The sequence below is a fragment of the Perca flavescens genome, chromosome 24, assembly GCF_004354835.1.
Source record: "Perca flavescens isolate YP-PL-M2 chromosome 24, PFLA_1.0, whole genome shotgun sequence".
Classification (NCBI taxonomy): domain Eukaryota; kingdom Metazoa; phylum Chordata; class Actinopteri; order Perciformes; family Percidae; genus Perca; species Perca flavescens.
In genome coordinates, this window is record NC_041354.1 from 16,059,791 (window position 1) to 16,077,948 (window position 18,158).

The window sequence follows — 18,158 nt, forward strand, 5'->3', positions numbered from 1 at the left end:
TTAGTTTTGCACATACATTAAAAACACATTTCAAAATACTTTCCAGTTGAATTTCTTAAATAAAGTTCTGTGGGTTGAACGATGTTTAGGATGTAAGTATAAAACTTCTTCTATCGTTGGATGTTTACAGTAATACAAGCTTCTGTCAGCACTGGCAGTGTCATGTATGATATTTTGGCTGATAAAATTAAATAAAAATGCAATAATACAGTGTAACAGTGAAAAAGTAAAAAAAAAAATTTGAGGGGGGTGGGGTAAAAACACAAAACAGCCATTAGATGGCAAAATAAAGCACTTAAAGCTAACTTTGCTTTTATTTTTTTCAACCTTCCTATGTTTTTGTGTGTAAGTATCTAATGGAAACAACAATCTCGGAAATTAGTCCAGTACTGAGCGAGAACGCTGTGACCAACAGCCGCGAACCGGGCTGCCATGTAATCCTATGGGGCAAATACGCATAGTCAATTTCCATCCGCAGTTTTTGCCACTGACAGGCTCAGATTATTATTCTGTCAGACTACATTATGGATTTTTCATTAAGGATCCATACTGAGACGGACCTTTTTGTTAAAGAGTAAAATCCTCTTTAACTAGAAACGGCTCGGAAATCGCCATCGCTAAACCCACCAGAAAACAATACTTTTAGCGTGTATAGAGCCAACATATTTTTTGTGTGTTTATTTCAACCAAAACCTAGAGTTGGTTTGATTTTTGGAAAAGTGGAAAAACTAACCAAATAAGCTTTTAAGTTTTATTTTGTGTCTGGAAACTTTGGATCAAGTGTGTTTTACGATGACTGTAATGCGAACGTAATTTTGCAGATGTTTTTAGGTTTACTCTTTAACAGAAAGGTCAACCTCCTTAGAAATCCTTTCCTTAATGTTGTCAGACACTTAGAATATAAATCTGAGTCTGTCAGCGGCAAAACAAGCACTTTTATGGACGGAAATTAAAGCTGCACAATTGCCCAATAACTTACATTGTAGCTTGATACGCTGACTGCCGACTCTTACTTGACAATGTCGTAGATTGTTGTCCCCATCAGTCCCTTAGACTCAAAGATATGGGAAAATAGATTGAAAAAAAACAAACAAAGTTACCTTTTAAAGGCTGAATATTTAGCAGTTTAATTTAAATATCAATCTTAAAGCCATATTTGAAAATTGAAATACTGACATTCTCCTTTTTTTAGTGAAATCTACCTCAAACACCCAGTCATCAAAGCTGTTTGACTACAGAACCACAAGTACACACCTCTACGTATTTACACTCATTTATCCTCGTCTCAGGAATATACACACCCACTACATGAATATACACGCTATCTTAAATAAATAAATAAATATCACACAAAGACACCAAAAGTGTTTGGAGAAAGATACATTCCAGCACGTTGGGATGATGAAGTGAGGAAGGTTTTGGAACCAGGGTTTGAAACCTCCACATTACATCCGCTACTTCCCGCTTTCAGCTTTTCAGAATAATAAAAAGGACCATTGAAAAGTAAATAACAGACTTGGACGACTTATTTCCTATAAAAGCTGATGACAAAAAATACAGAAGGAGAAATTAAATAACATTTTCCCCACTTTAAGTGCATACATTAATATTTTACAAAAACAACATCAAATAGCATGATAAGGAGCTTTTACACTGAAGGGATGGTGGTTGTTCTGGGTGTAAAGGGACTGTTGAGGGATTCTTCCCCCCCCCCCATACTGTACAGTTTATTGTTTGGGTTGTTTAAATGTTCCTAACTGTTTTCTACGTTTGGGTTGTTAAATACAATTAGCATTTAAGACATTTTCCTGTACCACACAGCATAGCGTCTGTATGGAACGCACCGGGCATTCCATACAGATGGCGTGGTATTAAGAGAGACAACGGTAGAGAGTAGTATGAAAGACTCAAAATCTGCGTAAGGAGGATGGTTGGCAACACAGGACTTTCACCCAGAGCCTCAAATAGTGACGCCAAAGTTCCCGAACCAGAGCATCAAAGAGTGACGCCAAAGGTCCCGAACCAGAGCGTCAAAAAGTGACGCCAAAGGAGACTTTTTGAGTAAGTAACTCACGCTAAAGGCACCTGACCGGGCGTCACTTTTTGACGCGATGGGAGTGAGAACATGTTGACCAATCCAGCTTCTTTTCTCAGGGCGATTTCCATCAGAGCATCCCGTCCAGGTTCTTCTCTGCGTTGGTCTTGTCGTCGCCGGTGCTTTCCTGAGGGCTGTACTGGGTGTGGTAATCGCGGAGGATGGTCACCACATCGTGGTGGCCAAAGTGGACTGCCTCATCCATCGGTGTGTTCCCCCACCTGAAGCGAACAAAACAAAGAGGCGGACGAGAGCCACGTTGGTCTGCTGCAACATTCACATGAACAATTAATGCGACTGGAATTCACTGGGTTCAACTAAAAAGAACATCTAAAATCAAAAACATCCCCCTGATTAGGAAACTAGAAAGTATTTTTTATCAATACACCCATTTGTTAGGTAGCTAGTAGTTTTTGATTCTTTAAATTAAACATTTTAGTCTATAAAATGTCAGGAAAATAAAGTTTAAAGGTCAACATTTTATAAAAGGCAAGGCAGCTTTATTTGCAACAAGACAATTCAAAGTGCTTTAAATACAACTTTAAAGAGCAGTTAAAACACGGTAAACAATATAATCACAGCTCAAATAGAATAAGACAGACGTTACTAACGTCACAATGGCAACTACCAGCAACGGGCTACAGAAATTACGGAACGACAATGACAAAACTAATGACAGAGATCGCTAGCTTTGAAAATATGAGTGCCAGATTGAATAATACCCGAGCAAAAACTTCAAAAATGTCTGGTCTACATTCAAGTTGCTCTGCCTTAGAGAGTGCATATGGACATGCTATATGTGTATAAATGTATAGTATGTATGCGTAATTCTGCATAGGTATTTTCACAGTAACTGACATGGGGAGGGGGGTGGAAGGAGAGCGGCTGCCATTGTCTTTTCTGTATGTGTATTTTATTATGTGTGCTTTATGTTTGTGTAAAATAGTTATGTTAAAAACAAATAAAAAACGTAAATGACAAAAAAAATAAAAATCGGGAACTACTATTTTTTACTATTGATGAATTGGTTCGAGTCACTTTTATGAAAAAGAAAAAAGTAAAAATTCTCTGATTACAGCTTGTTAAATGTGAACATTTTATGACAGTTAACTGAATATCTTTGAATTGTGGACAAAAGGAGACCTTTGAGGACGTCATCTTGGACTTTGGGAAACACTGATCAACATTTCCCTCCATTTTTCTAACATTTATTAGACCAAACAACTAATCAACGATGAATCGATTGAAATATTCTTTTTTAAGTTACCTGTCTTTGGGAACTGGGTTGACTTTACAGGCCTCCAGCAGGAAGCGAACTACCTCAGCATGTCCTGAAACACACACACACACACACACACACACACACACACACACACACACACACACACACACACACACACACACACACACACACACACACACACACACACACACACACACACACACACACACACACACACACACACACACACACAAACATTGAAAAGAGCGGCAAATGTAAAATTCTGCCGGAATTCACTCTTTTCGGCCGGATGTCCGTCCCCTTCCTGTTGGCGTTCTAACCTCCGGCTGATTTGTGAGGACTATGGTTAACTGCTCCTCAGATCTCTGCAGGGTAAATCCAGACAGCTAGCTAGACTATCTGTCCAATCTGAGTTCTGTTGCACGACTAAAACTACTTTTGAATGTACACGTTCTGCCAAAACATGTTCCTTCCTGAGACTATTTTGCAGAGGCACCGTGGCTCCGTCCGGTGCTTAGCTCTGCCCCAAGACGATTGTGATTGGTTTAAATTAATGCCAACAAACCAAAGCACGTTTTTCTCCCATCCCGGAATGCTGTGTGGACTAGCCAGACCTTCCTCCTCCGCAGCGCTGTGGAGGGAGGTCTGGACAAGCGAGACTACATTAAATGTTGACGACGATCTCCTCCAGTGTTTTTACCTTCAGCAGCTGCCACGTGCAGGGCCGTCCTGGAGTCGTAGTCCCTCTGCTCCATGTCCATGGAGGATAACGCAAACCTGGACAAAAGAACCGACAAACGTCAAAATACAGACTACAAAAACTTTACACTGATTGGAGCAAAGCAAGCAGTGAGAAAACGGTTGTTTTGTAGCTCAGCAGATGCACGGTGTCACCAGAGGCGGACTTTAACATTATATAACAAATCGCCTTGGGCCCTTAACACCTATGGACTATTCATTATGAAACTGGCTACAAAAATGAAGAAAAGTGGGAGAAAAGTGCCAAATGTACCAATCTTTGTCACAGTGCCGAAAGCCACTGAACATAACAATAATGTTGAAGAGCAACCAAAAGCTGCCGCTTGCGCTAGCAGACTAGTGTTAGCATAAAGCAGTACTGCTAGCGAAGTAGCATGCCTTTGTTTGCCTTGGGGCCCCCAAATTGCTAAATTTGCCACTGGGTGTCAAAAAGGACGCACAAGGTGGGAGTCCACTCACCCAATGTATAAAAGGAACAAATGCTGAAGAGGGACCCTAGTTATTCATATATTATAGGAGGGGAGAGGGTGGGGTTTGATTTTGTGTGGTGTGTGCAATATTTTAAATAAATAACAAAAATGTTCCAAGTAAATAAGATGAATAAGTTATTTTTATGGTGAAAACATCTTAATTTATGTCAAGGAAAATACAAAATGCTGCAGGTAACAATTACATTTTTTAAATATATAAGGACAATTCCTGCATGAAATGAACCTATGGGTTAATAACACATGATTACAGAGTCAACTGTTCTCCGGGACGTGTTTTCATGCTAATCAAATGTAACCGGTTTTAGCTCAAACCGCTAATTACCTTATAACGCCAGGGTTAGTGACCGTACTAAGGGGCATCATGTCTTTGGCAATAAACTCGCTTACTGCTTGAGTCATTTCCTCGTTCCGTTTTTAAAGTGCGTTCATATGGAGTTAACATTACCCTTCTCAAACATTTCGGTGAATGATGCTTACGATCGTCACACATGATTTTTTTGCTTACTTGACAAACTGCCGTTCGGCATTTTAGCCATGCAACTGTTGTAGATGGCTTTGTGTTGATACAGGTTCGTAGTGTTACTTCATGAGGTAGCAACGTTAGCAAGACGGGTTTTTTAAACCAAAATAGTCCCACACAAGTGACATACTGTTCCTATTTGGGACTAAAGTTTCTGTCGAGCATGAGGCCACTGTACAACAGGTGAAGGTACGGCGTAGCGTTAGCTAGTCGATGCTTTCTCTGCGGAGTGCAAACGGCTTTGCTCTCGGGAGTCACGTGACTGCGCTTCAACATATCGCGATTCTATTGCAAATGCGATGAATCGTTCAACCCTAATCCCTGGTCTTGACAATTCAGGTACGACCCGGGTCACAACCCGGGAGCAATGCATGATGGCCCGGAACCAAATTTCAAGAATCGGTAAAAATGTGAATGGTACCCAACCCTAATCCTTCAACTTGTGTTAACTGGTTTGTTTTCTGCTTACATGCAGCTATGTCTGGGCGCCACTCCATTGGCTGATAGATAGGACATGGTGGGGAGTTGAGTGGCCTTATTTATACCTCTTTCACACCAATGACCAGGGTTGGGCATAGGTTTACGCTGAAATGCTGAGTTTTTACGGGCAGTTTTGCCTGTAAAACTCTGCTACCGCTCTCCAAAGTTGGCTTGTTGTTGTTGTTGCTGCACAAGGTGGGAGTCCACTCTCCCACTGTATACAGCAACGAATGCTGAAGAGGGTCCCCAGTTATTTTCTGCAGAAAATACCTCAGATCTTTTGTTTGAATAAAGATCTTAGTGCACCACACGGCCTCTCTGAAAATTCCTTGATTCGTAAAAATTGCCGCCCAGGAAATCCACGACACAGACTAAAGCGAGATGTCAAGAGTGCAGCTGGTCCGAACGTTTAGCACGCAGAGTGAAGAGTCGCCTCACCTCCTCAGGGCGGAGACGTCTCCGGTGTAGGCAGCAAACAGCAGATTGATCACAGACTTCACCTGAAACCCAACAAGAAGCACATTACAGAGTGTAGCAGGGTTTACATTTATTGCTATTGATTTTGGTCTTAGTCAACTTAGATTTCTAGACATGTTTTATGCTTTTTTCACGCTGAATGACTTACTTCCAACAAACGTACGAGCACATCTCTGGTAAACACAAGAATTAAAGTGGTACTTTTAGCATGACTCGTTGCGGAGAAACTCAGATTTACAGATCTGTCGATTAAATCAACTAATCGATTAGTCGATGCAATTGAATGAGTGTTAGTCAACTAAGAATTTCTTCAATCGAGCACAGCCCTACTATTGATATCAACGTGTAGATTTGGAGATGTGCCCGAGGGGAGTTGCCGAGCACAGCGCGATCTACAAATATTGTGTATTAATGTCCGTGTATCCATTGAACGAACGTATGTGTATGAACATGTTTATGGAAACGTTAATAACGAGAGCTGCAGGTGGGTTGTACTTTCAAAGTGCTGAAAATCAGGGATGTAACCATACACTCAACTCACGATTCGATTTTAAGTTCACGATACAAAAATATTCTTTTTACAGTATATAAACTGTGCTAAACAGCAGATGCATCCTCTTATTAAAAGTGCAACTGAAATTGTACTTTATCGAGAGCAATGAATTCAATGATTTTGTCGTTGAGCTCTTTCACCTTCGGGTGGTCACTGCTGTATTTTCTGGCTTTGTCAAAGGACTGACATACAGGCTGATGGGCTTTTGCCGGCGTTTTTTTTTTTTGGGGGCTCTTAAGATGCGTAATCATATTTGTAGCATTGAACGAGCGTTGTGTTACGCCTCCTCGCATCACTTGTGCTTTACAAGTAACGCAATTACCAAGTTTGTCATCTGTTTTACAGATCTCGAAATCCCTCCACACAGCCAACATGTTGGAAGTTTAAAAAGGAACACGCCGACTTATTGGGACTTTGTCTTATTCCCTGTAACTCTGTCTGACGCACCCACCGCTAGCCTAGCTTAGCACAGATCCTGGAGGTAACCAGCTCCATCTAGCCTACTGCTCCCAATAAGTGACAAATAACGCCAACATTTTCCTATTTATTTACATGTTGTGATTTGTATAGTCACAGCATGTATAAATAACATGAGACACAGCCATCTTCTAACCGTATACATACTGGGAACTATATTCTCAGAACGGCAAAGCACTGCTACTGCTGCTACTTGGGCGGAGTGATTTGCTTCGCAGCACCTGAGAAGCCCCGTGGTGAGGAGCAGAGAGTTCGCTCAGAGTTGGAGTAATATCACTCGCTCATGCAACGTTTACTGTCGCCGCGAGCGCATAGGAAACACGCCACCCTATCGGCAAGGCTCATCGGCAGAAATATTCATATCTGCAGGTGAACACGTGGGGGATGTGACAGTTCACGGCCGAGAGAACCAGCAGAAAATGTTCTGTGCTGAAGTGTAAAGATTTTAAGAGAAGGAGGAGGATGGAGAGAAGCTGAAAAAAGGAGCATGGTGCTGGGACTCACCCTCTGGTCTCCCCCCTCCCTGCGAGGATCCAGTTTCTTAGCAAAGTGTCTCAGGTTATCGTAGTTGTGGAAGTTACAGAGGGAAACCAGATCCTGAAAGAAGACGTACATTTGAATGGATTTTTATTTTATTTAGCACATACGACAGATGAAGTTAAAAAAAAACAAGCAAAGGAAACCCAGAAAACGCTCAAGGGCCTTGGCATGTTGGGTTCCCAAAAATAATTCAACGAAATATATAATTTAGAAAATATAAAAAAAATACAGTCTATGAAAAAGGGACAGAAGAAAGGAACACTGAAATGAAGGGAGAAAATAAAGAACGAAGAAAGAGAGCAAAGGAAAAGTAATCATAAAAAAAAAAACAAGGGACACCGTAGGCTACAATAAAATAATTTTCACAGATTAGTTAGGGTTACCCTGTTTTGTTTGATTTTATGTCTTTTTGTTATTGCTTTGCGTGATAGATTACCAACTTTGAAAATAATGTCTTAATATTTATGTTTTTAACATATTTTTATAGAATGCATTCTTCAGCACCTTATCCATACATTGAGATGTATATCTCATTCCTTTCTCTTAAGTCCCATTTTATGTTTTTTCGAATAAACATTCTAGAAATGCCTTGTTTGTCTACACATTTTTATTCTGACTTATTTTCAAATCATTTTTATTGTAAGTCTTGTTTTTTGTATTATTATTACTACTACATATTGAATTGCTTGCCTCGACACTTTAAAATGATAATACACATCCCATCGCTTTTATGCATGACTAACAGTTTACTCCATGATGGGTTTTAAATTGTTTATCTGTTGTGAATTTTATATATTGTTATTTATTAACCTTTAAAATGGTATGTGTACTTTTTAGGCACAATGGCAAGTAGTATTGTTATTTTTTTTAAATGGGTCAATGTTTTAAATAAATGTATTTAAACGTTGGAATAGATTTCTTTGTCTTGTGACACCGGGGCATTTTATTTATTTCTTTCCGCTAGAGGGGCCAGGGCAACCGTCCCGTCCAGTGGTTCTTTTAACCTGCTTTTAATATCTGGGTCCCTTATTAGACAGACAGACAGACAGACAGACAGACAGACACAGACAGACAGACAGACAGACAGACAGACAGACAGACAGACAGACAGACAGACACTTTATTCAACCCCAAGGGGAAATTCAAGGTCCCTGAAGCTTACAGACATCACACACAACATACATCATAAATGGGATGGTAGAATAACAAAATCCACATGAATAATATGGACAATAAAAGAAAACATACTAAATAAAAAAATCCCCATGAACATACTAAGGGATGTATAAGCATTAGAGGCTTGCAGTGGCAGGGCAGGGACTGACCCTGTGATTCAGTATGCATGCTGAATCACATGCATGAGAGTGGCTGTCATGGTGGTAGTGCAAATAAGTCCAATAGTGCAAGGATAAAAGTCTAGAGACCTGCATTAAATATGGGCAATATAAGAGAATGAAGTAGACAGTAGGATAGACACAAATCAACAGTCGTCGTCATAGGTTTGAAGTAATAGGGTTTTAAGGAGTTTTTAAAAGGGTGCTCCCACATCAGTGGTCCCCTTGTGCCCTTTAAGCCCAGCCTAACCCTTACCGTGCAGAACTGGATGCCTCGGACGCTGTTGCCCAGCTTGTCGAGCGGTGGAGACCAACACATGATGCCCATTACGTTTGGAACCACCAGCAGAATGCCACCGGCGACGCCGGATTTAGCCGGCAGACCGACCTGAAACAGAAGGAGGGAGGGGAGGAGGATGATGTGTTGAAACGCATTTCTTCCCCCGAAAAGGATCTGGGGGGGTGGGAGGGAAAGTTTGACGAACGAGATACTGACGTGGAAAGCGAACTGCCCGGAGAAGTCGTACATGCCGCAGGAATGCATCAGACTCAGAGTGTCTCGCACCGACTCGGGGCTCAGCACGCGCTCTCCTGTGATTGGACAGAAGCCGCCGTTGGCCAGGGTCGCCGCCATGACGCTGGCGCTCTCGCAGGTCACCTCGATGGAACACAGCTGACAGGGGGAGATAAGGTACATAAAACAAAAATTAATTAATTCATGATTAACAAGATTTTAAAATCATACAAAAACATACAATTTGCAACACGAACATATCCAGAGTTGCCGTTTTGCTTACGATCGTCACATTAAATGACATTTTAAATATCCAAGAAGATGACACGAACGGGCTTTCTGCAGCTTTAGCTTCTTGTTGCAGGTTTGAACAGTAGTAGTGGAAGAAGATACACCCCTTTTTTCTCCCTTCTAAGCTCCGTTTACCTGGAAGTAGAAGTCGAGGATGGACGTCATGTCTGTCCCCTCTGGAAAACACTGAAAGAACAACAACATTCAGTAGGTTGACATTCCACTATTATTCAGAACATGACATTATTCCATATTAGAGTCAGGTCATATTAACAGCATATACTGTTTGGATATTCCGAATAAGGCTTTTTTCCAAAAATATAGCATTTGCCGATTAACCCTTGTGTTGTTGACCATGAGTCGTCCACCTGGCTCAAAACTGAAAACCTCTTTTTCGACACTTTTGTCAATGTTTTTGGTGCTTTATTTTTCATATATTTTTTTTAGTTGAATGCTTCTTTTCACTACCATGTAAAAACACCACTAACATCAACTTACTACCACTACTTTGACAATTATTTTTGGAATTCATGGTCAATAATAATGACATTTTTTTCTCCTATCCAGGCTCCTGTTGCCAGACCTTCCTCCACTGGCAATGCGAGACACACGCACATGCACAAAGTGAATCATACGCAAACACACGTTACATGAACGCCCGGGGCTTTTGGCCTCTCCAACACGTTGCTTTGTCGCCATAGGTTGCGCATATTTCTCTGGTCGTTCATCCCCAGGCCCCATTGCCAGCATCACCCTGGATGTGTGACGGCTAGACGGAAAAAAGGGGACACGTCGAATCTCTATATGAGCCGCAACCGAGCGTGATTTAACCGCGCTTATAGTGCGATAAAGTTGTGGGGGGGGAAAAAATGACTGGGAACCAAGCAATCAGCCTGCACTAGTCACTTTAAAGGGCAAAATTAGATAATGATGCAGACATTATGGCATATCTTACAGCTACAAGTTAAGGAGAACATCACATGTAAAATAGAGTTAATGAAAACATATATACTTTGCAAAAACAACAACAAAAACGTGAAGTGTATGACAACAACAAAAGTATCACTCAGCATGTTCAGATCAGTTTATACGGGTACAGTGGGCCAAAAATAAGCAATAAATGCAGGGCCGGCCCGCGGCATAGGCAGTGTAGGCAAAAGCTAGTGCCGCCCGTAGTCCAAATGAGTAAAGAAAAGTTAAAAGGTAATAAGATGGAAAGGTAGGTAAAAATCACACAGCAATGTTGTAAAGCATCAAAAAAGTGACAAAAACGCCCCAAAAAGTGACACACACATTGAAAAAAGTGTTGACAAATGTCAAAAGTGTCTTTTTTTCATTTTTTATTGACTCTGATTGGCTATCGGCTATCCAATGAGAGCCTGTTTGTCAGCATCCATTACCCAGCGCAACTGGGCGAGCTCATCAATAGTAATGAGATCAGGCAATATGATGTCAGACTGACCAGCTTTTGTAATTGGCCTGATTTCTCTGCTTATTTCTGTTCAGTGTCTACAGTTGACAGAGGAGGTAGCAGTTCATTTTCACATTCACGACATAACACAAACACAGATGGACCCTAACATATTTAAAAAAAATACAAGTAAAAACGTTTTTGTGTGGCAGGGCACCTTTAAAATAAAGCGACAACAATGTTGCAAGTGTCAGAAATGTAGACAAAAGTGATACAAGTGTCTAAAAGACTGAAGAAAATGACAAAAACACAGAAAAAGCACCAAAAAGTGCTGAAGTGATGAAAAAACGTCAAAAAAAAGAGACAAAAACAGCTCACATCTTGCCAAATTGTTTAGGACCGGCTCTGAATAAATGTGATTGTGACTTATGTTGAGCGAGAATATAAAAATATAACCGTCTGGCTGCACCGTGAGGAGGTTTCTCGCTCGCAGCTCTACACGACCTTACCTTCTTCTCCTTCAGGTAGTAGCCAATGGCAAAGTTTCTGTCTCCAGACTCTCGCTCCGACTGGAAACTGGGGACACACAGACAGGGAAACAGCATGACTCAGCGCATGACGGAGCAGTTTCCTTCTTTATTCGGTTTAGGGTTCAGCGTTAAAAGGTGCACTTAGAGTTCCTGCATGGTTTCAGCGCGATTTCATTGTTGTCTCAAATGGTAGGCATCTCTCCTTGATCTGCTAGCTGCCTGTCCCCTGAACACATCGTGAAAAAGCCCGGTCTCGGGAGACAACACAGGGGTCATAAACGACAAACAAACACTAGGGGCACAGGCTGTGCACCAAAACACAACAAACCACGTTCCAGCCAATCACCGACAAGATGGTTGGGGTAGGGGGTGGGGGTGGGGGTTAGTGACAGTTAGTCATGACAGTTATAGAAACATGGGGGGAGGGGCGAGCTTGCTCGGTTTTGTTTTGAATTTACTTGGGAATGTCAACAGAAATGACCATGCAGGAATTCATAGTACACCTTTAAGGTCCAAAAGCATTTAAAAAAAAATTTAAATGTCAAACTTTGAGAAAAGGGGTTGGAAAAAAACATCAAAAATGTGTTAAAAAAAAAGTTACAAATAAAAAAGGTTCAAAAAAATGCCAAACTTTGAGAAAAAAAGCTCAAAAAATATATAAAAAAAAGCATCGGAAAAGTGGTTAACAAAAACATTTTAAATATACATGATGTAGATGAGCAGAACAGTGTTGATTTTACTTGCTCCGGGCCAATTGGGCAACCCTTATTGTTGAACCCTGCAGTTTGTTTGCAACAGTCATAAACAATATATGATAAATCAATAAAAACTGTTCAGTATATGTCTGCAGCGATGTGCTGTTGTACTCACGTGGCGTTGCTGAAGCCCACGTACTCGTTTCCTGCCAGTTTGTTCATGAAGTTCATGACCTGCAGAGCACAGCGGCAGATTTGCGGCGAATGCTTAGGTAACGTTACGGTTTGACGGTCACCTTTGTTACCATTAATCAACACCTTCTTTAAATAATCAATTCATGGCTTAGGTCACGTTTTTTTAAAAATTGGAATTAATTTAGAAAATGAATCCATAATGAAAACAACCGTCCATTTGGACTTTAAAAGCAACAGTTTTGCACTTCAGTTTCAGTTCCAAAACGCGTTTCACCACGACATTAAGAAGAAAGACTATCACAACAACAACAGCACAGTGATACTCACATAGTCAAATTTCTCAGCATTGCTTGCCCCTTGCTGGAACACAAACAGAATCACGGTATTAAAAACAGCAATTCATGTATCATTCGTTCCATTCGTTTTTCTAAATAAAGATCGCTACCAAGTCCGGCAATTGGCGTTCATTGAAAATATCAAAATAGGATGAAACGCTCGTTATCCGTTTTGTTCCATTTTTTTTTCAATTGAGCACAAAATCGGAAATAAAATGGGTCATTATCAGTTTTTTCCCCCCCCTTCATTTTGGTGGAAACAAGTATTGATTGAGAAGACAAGTCATTTTTTTTGCTTTTTGGGGTTTTATTTTGAAAAGGATTGATACACGGACTGGGGACGCATGCACAGAACCTGGTTTAAGCATTCGGATCAATGGATATGATCAACCAGCGGCTACAGGAATCTCAACAGTGATTGATTGCAAAATCAAAGAAGAATCCGTCTGCCGTACTTTCTTGGGTCGCACTTTATTTTACAGTACATTCAAGAGACGTAATAAGCTGTACTTTTGTATCATATTAGACCAATCCGGAAATAATGTGGTGTTTATTAGAAGGTAAACCAACACAGTTATAACCTTCTTGGACACATCTACCTACATTACGCTGTAACTAGTACAGCTCGGTCATAATTTGTCACAATTAAGCCGTCATTCTTGTCGAATTAGACCGAAAATAGAAATAAAGTCTTTACATCAAACTATCACATTTATACCATTTTATTTTGAAATTGTGGGATTGCCTTCGCACTCCATTGCAACGTGTGCCAATTTGCATTACATGACATGTACTCTTGTGTTTCTAACAGAGAGGTGTGTCTGAAGGTCAGAGGAGGTTATAACAGGCAGAAGAGCAGTTTCTCTGATTAAAGCTGCCCTCAATCTCCAACCACTCAGTAAACTGTGTGTGTGTGTGTGTCATATTATAAAGAGCTACTGTATGACAATAGCCCATGATTTAGTATATGTATTTAACTGCATCTATACTATTTATGTCCCTGTAAATGATTCCCTTCAAGTGGACTGAAAAAAATTGTGTGTGTGTGTGTGTGTATGTGTATGTGTGTGTGTGTGTGCACGCAGGATATCTGAGCGATGCCGCTTTCAACCAAATGCCCTTTCCCCGTTATTATCTTTAACCTTAATCTCCCCCGTACACGGTAATCCGGCGGAAACGGGACGATTATAATTCCATTTGACACAACTTCTCTTTGGATATGACTTTGTAGCTGCAGTTAGAAATTCTGAAAATCCTGATATGAAATAATGAAAACTGCTCACAATCTGCAATCTACATTAAAAAAGGTGCAGTAGGTAAAGCCTTATAAAACTAACTTTCTTCAAACTTTTATTCAAACTATTAAATCACCTACAGCATCCTTACCAAAAATGAAAAGAAAACTCGTGTATTTGAGCTGGTCATTTTACAAAGTAAATATACTTTATCTTATAATCATTTATGGTGTGAATGCAGCTTACCTTGATGAGGGAGGTACAGACAATAGCGCCGGCATTAACCATGGGGTTGTGTGGTTTATCTGACGGAGAGAAACAGGAAGACACAAGTCTGAACATCAATGTTAAAAGATGGGGGTTTTGCCTTGTAATTATATTAGAAAATAACACATTTATAAAAAGAAAAAGATGTAAAACAAAGGACATTCAGGAACATTTTATGCCGGAGGTCAAAACACAGCAGAATGATCCGCTCACTGAACATTAACATAACGAGGTCCACAATATTATATAGTGTGCAGTAGGGCTGCAAAATATATCTTTTATTTTTTTCATCATCGCAATATTATCTGGCCAAATAAACATATCGTGAAAGGGTGCAAGGTATCGCGAAAGACACTCAGATTTATATAAATAATCAGTAGAAAACTGCATTTTAAAAAGGTGCTCTAAGCGATGTCACGCGTTTTTTAGGCCACGACATTTTTTCGGCCTGATAGATACAGATCGTTAAGGCGCCGATACCGTATTAGCACCGGGTCTCAGTAAACAAACCGTTTAATTTCTCTTAAAAGTGCTCATATTAGGCTTTTTCCCTTTCCTTTATTGTGTTATATATCTTTTCTGTGCACGTTATACGTTTACAAAAGTGAAAAAGCCCAAAGTCCCCCCCAAAGGGATTTACCATCTCCAACAGAAAACACTGTTCACAAACTGCTCCAAACAGCTCTGTTGTAGTCCAGCCTTTACTTCAGAGACAAACGTGGTCACTTTGGAACACATGTTATAATGCTCACCTAGCTGCTAGCATGGCACGCCCTCATACTCTGCTTCTGACTGGCTAGTAGTCCTTACCTAGGTACTGTCAGGACACGCCGTCTTACTCCGCTTCTGACTGGCTAGTAGTCCTTACCTAGGTACTGTCTCACTCTGTAGCTAAAACAGAGAGCTCAACACAAAGGGTGAAAAGAGGAGCTGCAGCTATGTGCAGTACAACAAACAACAAAAATATGGTGTTTTTTGAAAATTAAACCGTGTAAATCTATTCTGATATAACCTCTAAATACAATTATGAACCTGAAAATGACCATAATATGAGCACTTTAACACATATTTGAACCCTGAACAGGTCTCCAAAATCCAAAATACACACAATGCCAAATATATAATAAAAAAAGCTAAATCTATTCTTTTTGCCCATGGAAAGCGCATACATATATAATTGAGTGTGCGAGAGTGTGTATGTGAGATGGGGTATACGGAGTTGCTTCCTCACCTTCCTCGTTCAGGAAGAGCTTGTTGAAGCGCAGGCCGCTGGGCTCTTTGCCGATGAAGCGGTGCACGTACTCCGTGCCGTGGTCGTGCACGGCGATGGCGTATTTCAGCGGCTTCACACAAGACTGCAGACAGAAAGGAACCTTGGTGTCGCCGACAGTGTGCCTGAGAAAGAGACACGGCACGGCTTATTTATTGTTGCATTTATTGAAAGCACAAGAAAAAATAAGATAAATGAACGTGCAAAATAGTCATTTTTTCTCGATTACTTTGTTTTTGGGAGCCAAAAATCATAATTCTGATTTAAATTTCGATAGCAATTGCACAGCCCTAGGCTGAAATAGCCCACATTATCCGCCAATGTGCTTAGTTTTTTTTCACTCAGTTATTCAAACTCAGACACCATCATTTAGTTTTGATAATATACATTACAGCTCACACAGCCATTGTACATTACATGCAGGTGAAAAATAACAGTACGAATAGTAATCATTTCAATATTACCTCTGTCCGTCGACGGTGCACAGAGCGACGGCCCACAGGTCTGGGCTGAAGCGGGCCAGCTGGGGAATGTAGTCGGCCACCTACAGCGTGACATCACACAGCTTTTACATTCAGGTTTCATGGCTGGTTTACACGGCACACAATAGTTCCAAATATTGGCGGTACTACTGTATGTTTCCATCCACTTGTCAATCGAATTATCTGAAGTTTCGCTAAAAACATTCATGCGATTTAAGCCGGTGAAAGTGTGCTTCCATCCAACGGCTTAAAAGCGAATACAAACCAGAAATCCACCGGAGTTTAATATTCCAACACAAGGAATGTGGAAGGAAACGGAAAAGGTCACGCATCCGGCAGAATTTCCATTTTTCATTCGATAGGACTTAATTTGCATAAAAACGTGTAGATGGAAACATGTGTAGTGATGCACGAGATTGTAACCATTGTCTGCAGCCCTCACTCACCTGCCCTCCGGACAGGTTTTTGGCTTTGACATAGAGCTCGTCCATGTGGGCGCAGAAGGACTGGAAGTCAGGGATGACAAACTTCTTCCTGAAGGCCTGGGTGAGCAGAACAATGTTGCTCTGGACACACCTGAGAGAGGAGACAAGACGACCCAGTTAGCCCAGAACCAGTAGTGGCCCGATCTGTCAGCGATTTGATTTCGCCCTGCAGCTCAGGCTGGAAACCTGTACATTTATCTATCCTGCTTCCGTTAAAAATCTGCAGGGACCAAAGAAATATTCCAACTGCTGCCAAGTGTAACGTAAGTGTTAACTAGCGTCACATGCAGCGATGCTTGCTTTAAGCGGGTATCTATCGACTACCAACTGCCGCTGAAATTGCGTCGCCTATATCTTCTCCACAGAGATTTATCAGCCTACTTCAAGTAACAGCAACAGTAAAAATTTACTTCACACTATCATTATGGTTAAGCTTTGCAAATAATCCGCAGGTTCAGATGCATTCCGTAACGTAAGTGCTGCTCCATACGGACCACGTATCAACTATTGTCCATCACACATAGTTGACCGGACATAGTTGAATGTGGGAATAACTTGGTTTCTGTGTGTTCTGGACACACAGAAACTAGTGCTTACTGCTCCAAAAAAAACAAAACAAAAAACACTGTGGTTAACTTGTTTGATGCTTTAATGTTAAAGCCTTTGCATAAAACCAAAAAGCTAAAACCCATTGTAAACGTTAGTCGACGCAACCTCATCTGTGTTGCCAGATCTCGCGAGAGTTGGTTCCTGAGAAACAGGGCTCAAACAAAATTAACTTTCTCCTGATGTGTCCGTCTGAAAATTGCCATTTTACTGTCAGAAGGTTCTGGGAGATATGTGGCTTGTGAAGAACGGGTCCAATATTTACTTTGGTGACTGAGGGGCGAAAAAAAAAAATCTGTGTTCACTTCTCCCACTGGAATCGTTACACCCAGGACCTGCCGCTAGTGAGGCGTGGCAGTGGCTAAACCCACGGGACACAGAGACAGGAAGTTACTCTGAAGTTGGGCCGTACGAAATCGATCTGATAAAAAGTAATCATCACACTGGCGTCAGACTCTTCTGTGTCATAAATCTTGCGAGCTCAACTGGTCCAGCTCTTCACACACACACACACCAGCTGCCACTGTGAGACATCTGCTACTGGATTAAACTATCATTTAACTAGCAGTGTTGTCTTTTGGGAACCGGTGTGCTTTTCTGGATCAGTGCTAGGGCTGCACAATATATGGTTTTGTTTTATCGTCATCGCAATATCAACTTGGCCAAAATACACATCGCGAAAGGTTGCAACATATCACGACAGACACGTTTTTGTGTTAGTTGAAGGAAAAAAAATCCGTTGAAAACTGCACATTAAAATGCAACTGTCATTCCTTTTTTTTAGCGGTGCCTTATACGTTCAATGTTCAATTTGTTCAATGAAAGAATGTCAGTCGACTGTGTTGATCTTTCACTGCAGCGAAATTTTTTCCT

General features: G+C 40.8%; 1 protein-coding gene across 1 annotated transcript in view; it reads right to left on the bottom strand.

Moving 5' to 3' along the window:
- Positions 1–920: 920 nt before the first annotated feature.
- The window catches only part of glsa (glutaminase a), a 41,183-nt gene continuing 23,945 nt past the window's right edge, over positions 921–18,158 (bottom strand). Inside the window, exons 4-18 of the mRNA XM_028571478.1 lie at positions 16,641–16,770; positions 16,177–16,256; positions 15,674–15,837; positions 14,422–14,480; positions 12,933–12,965; positions 12,586–12,644; positions 11,695–11,761; positions 9,910–9,960; positions 9,466–9,642; positions 9,226–9,357; positions 7,600–7,692; positions 6,027–6,088; positions 4,039–4,115; positions 3,363–3,426; positions 921–2,316 (exon numbers count right to left, since the gene is read on the bottom strand). Coding sequence (XP_028427279.1) covers positions 2,166–2,316; positions 3,363–3,426; positions 4,039–4,115; positions 6,027–6,088; positions 7,600–7,692; positions 9,226–9,357; positions 9,466–9,642; positions 9,910–9,960; positions 11,695–11,761; positions 12,586–12,644; positions 12,933–12,965; positions 14,422–14,480; positions 15,674–15,837; positions 16,177–16,256; positions 16,641–16,770 — 1,399 coding nt within the window. The 3' untranslated portion in view covers positions 921–2,165. The remainder of the gene's footprint in view (positions 2,317–3,362; positions 3,427–4,038; positions 4,116–6,026; positions 6,089–7,599; positions 7,693–9,225; positions 9,358–9,465; positions 9,643–9,909; positions 9,961–11,694; positions 11,762–12,585; positions 12,645–12,932; positions 12,966–14,421; positions 14,481–15,673; positions 15,838–16,176; positions 16,257–16,640; positions 16,771–18,158) is intronic.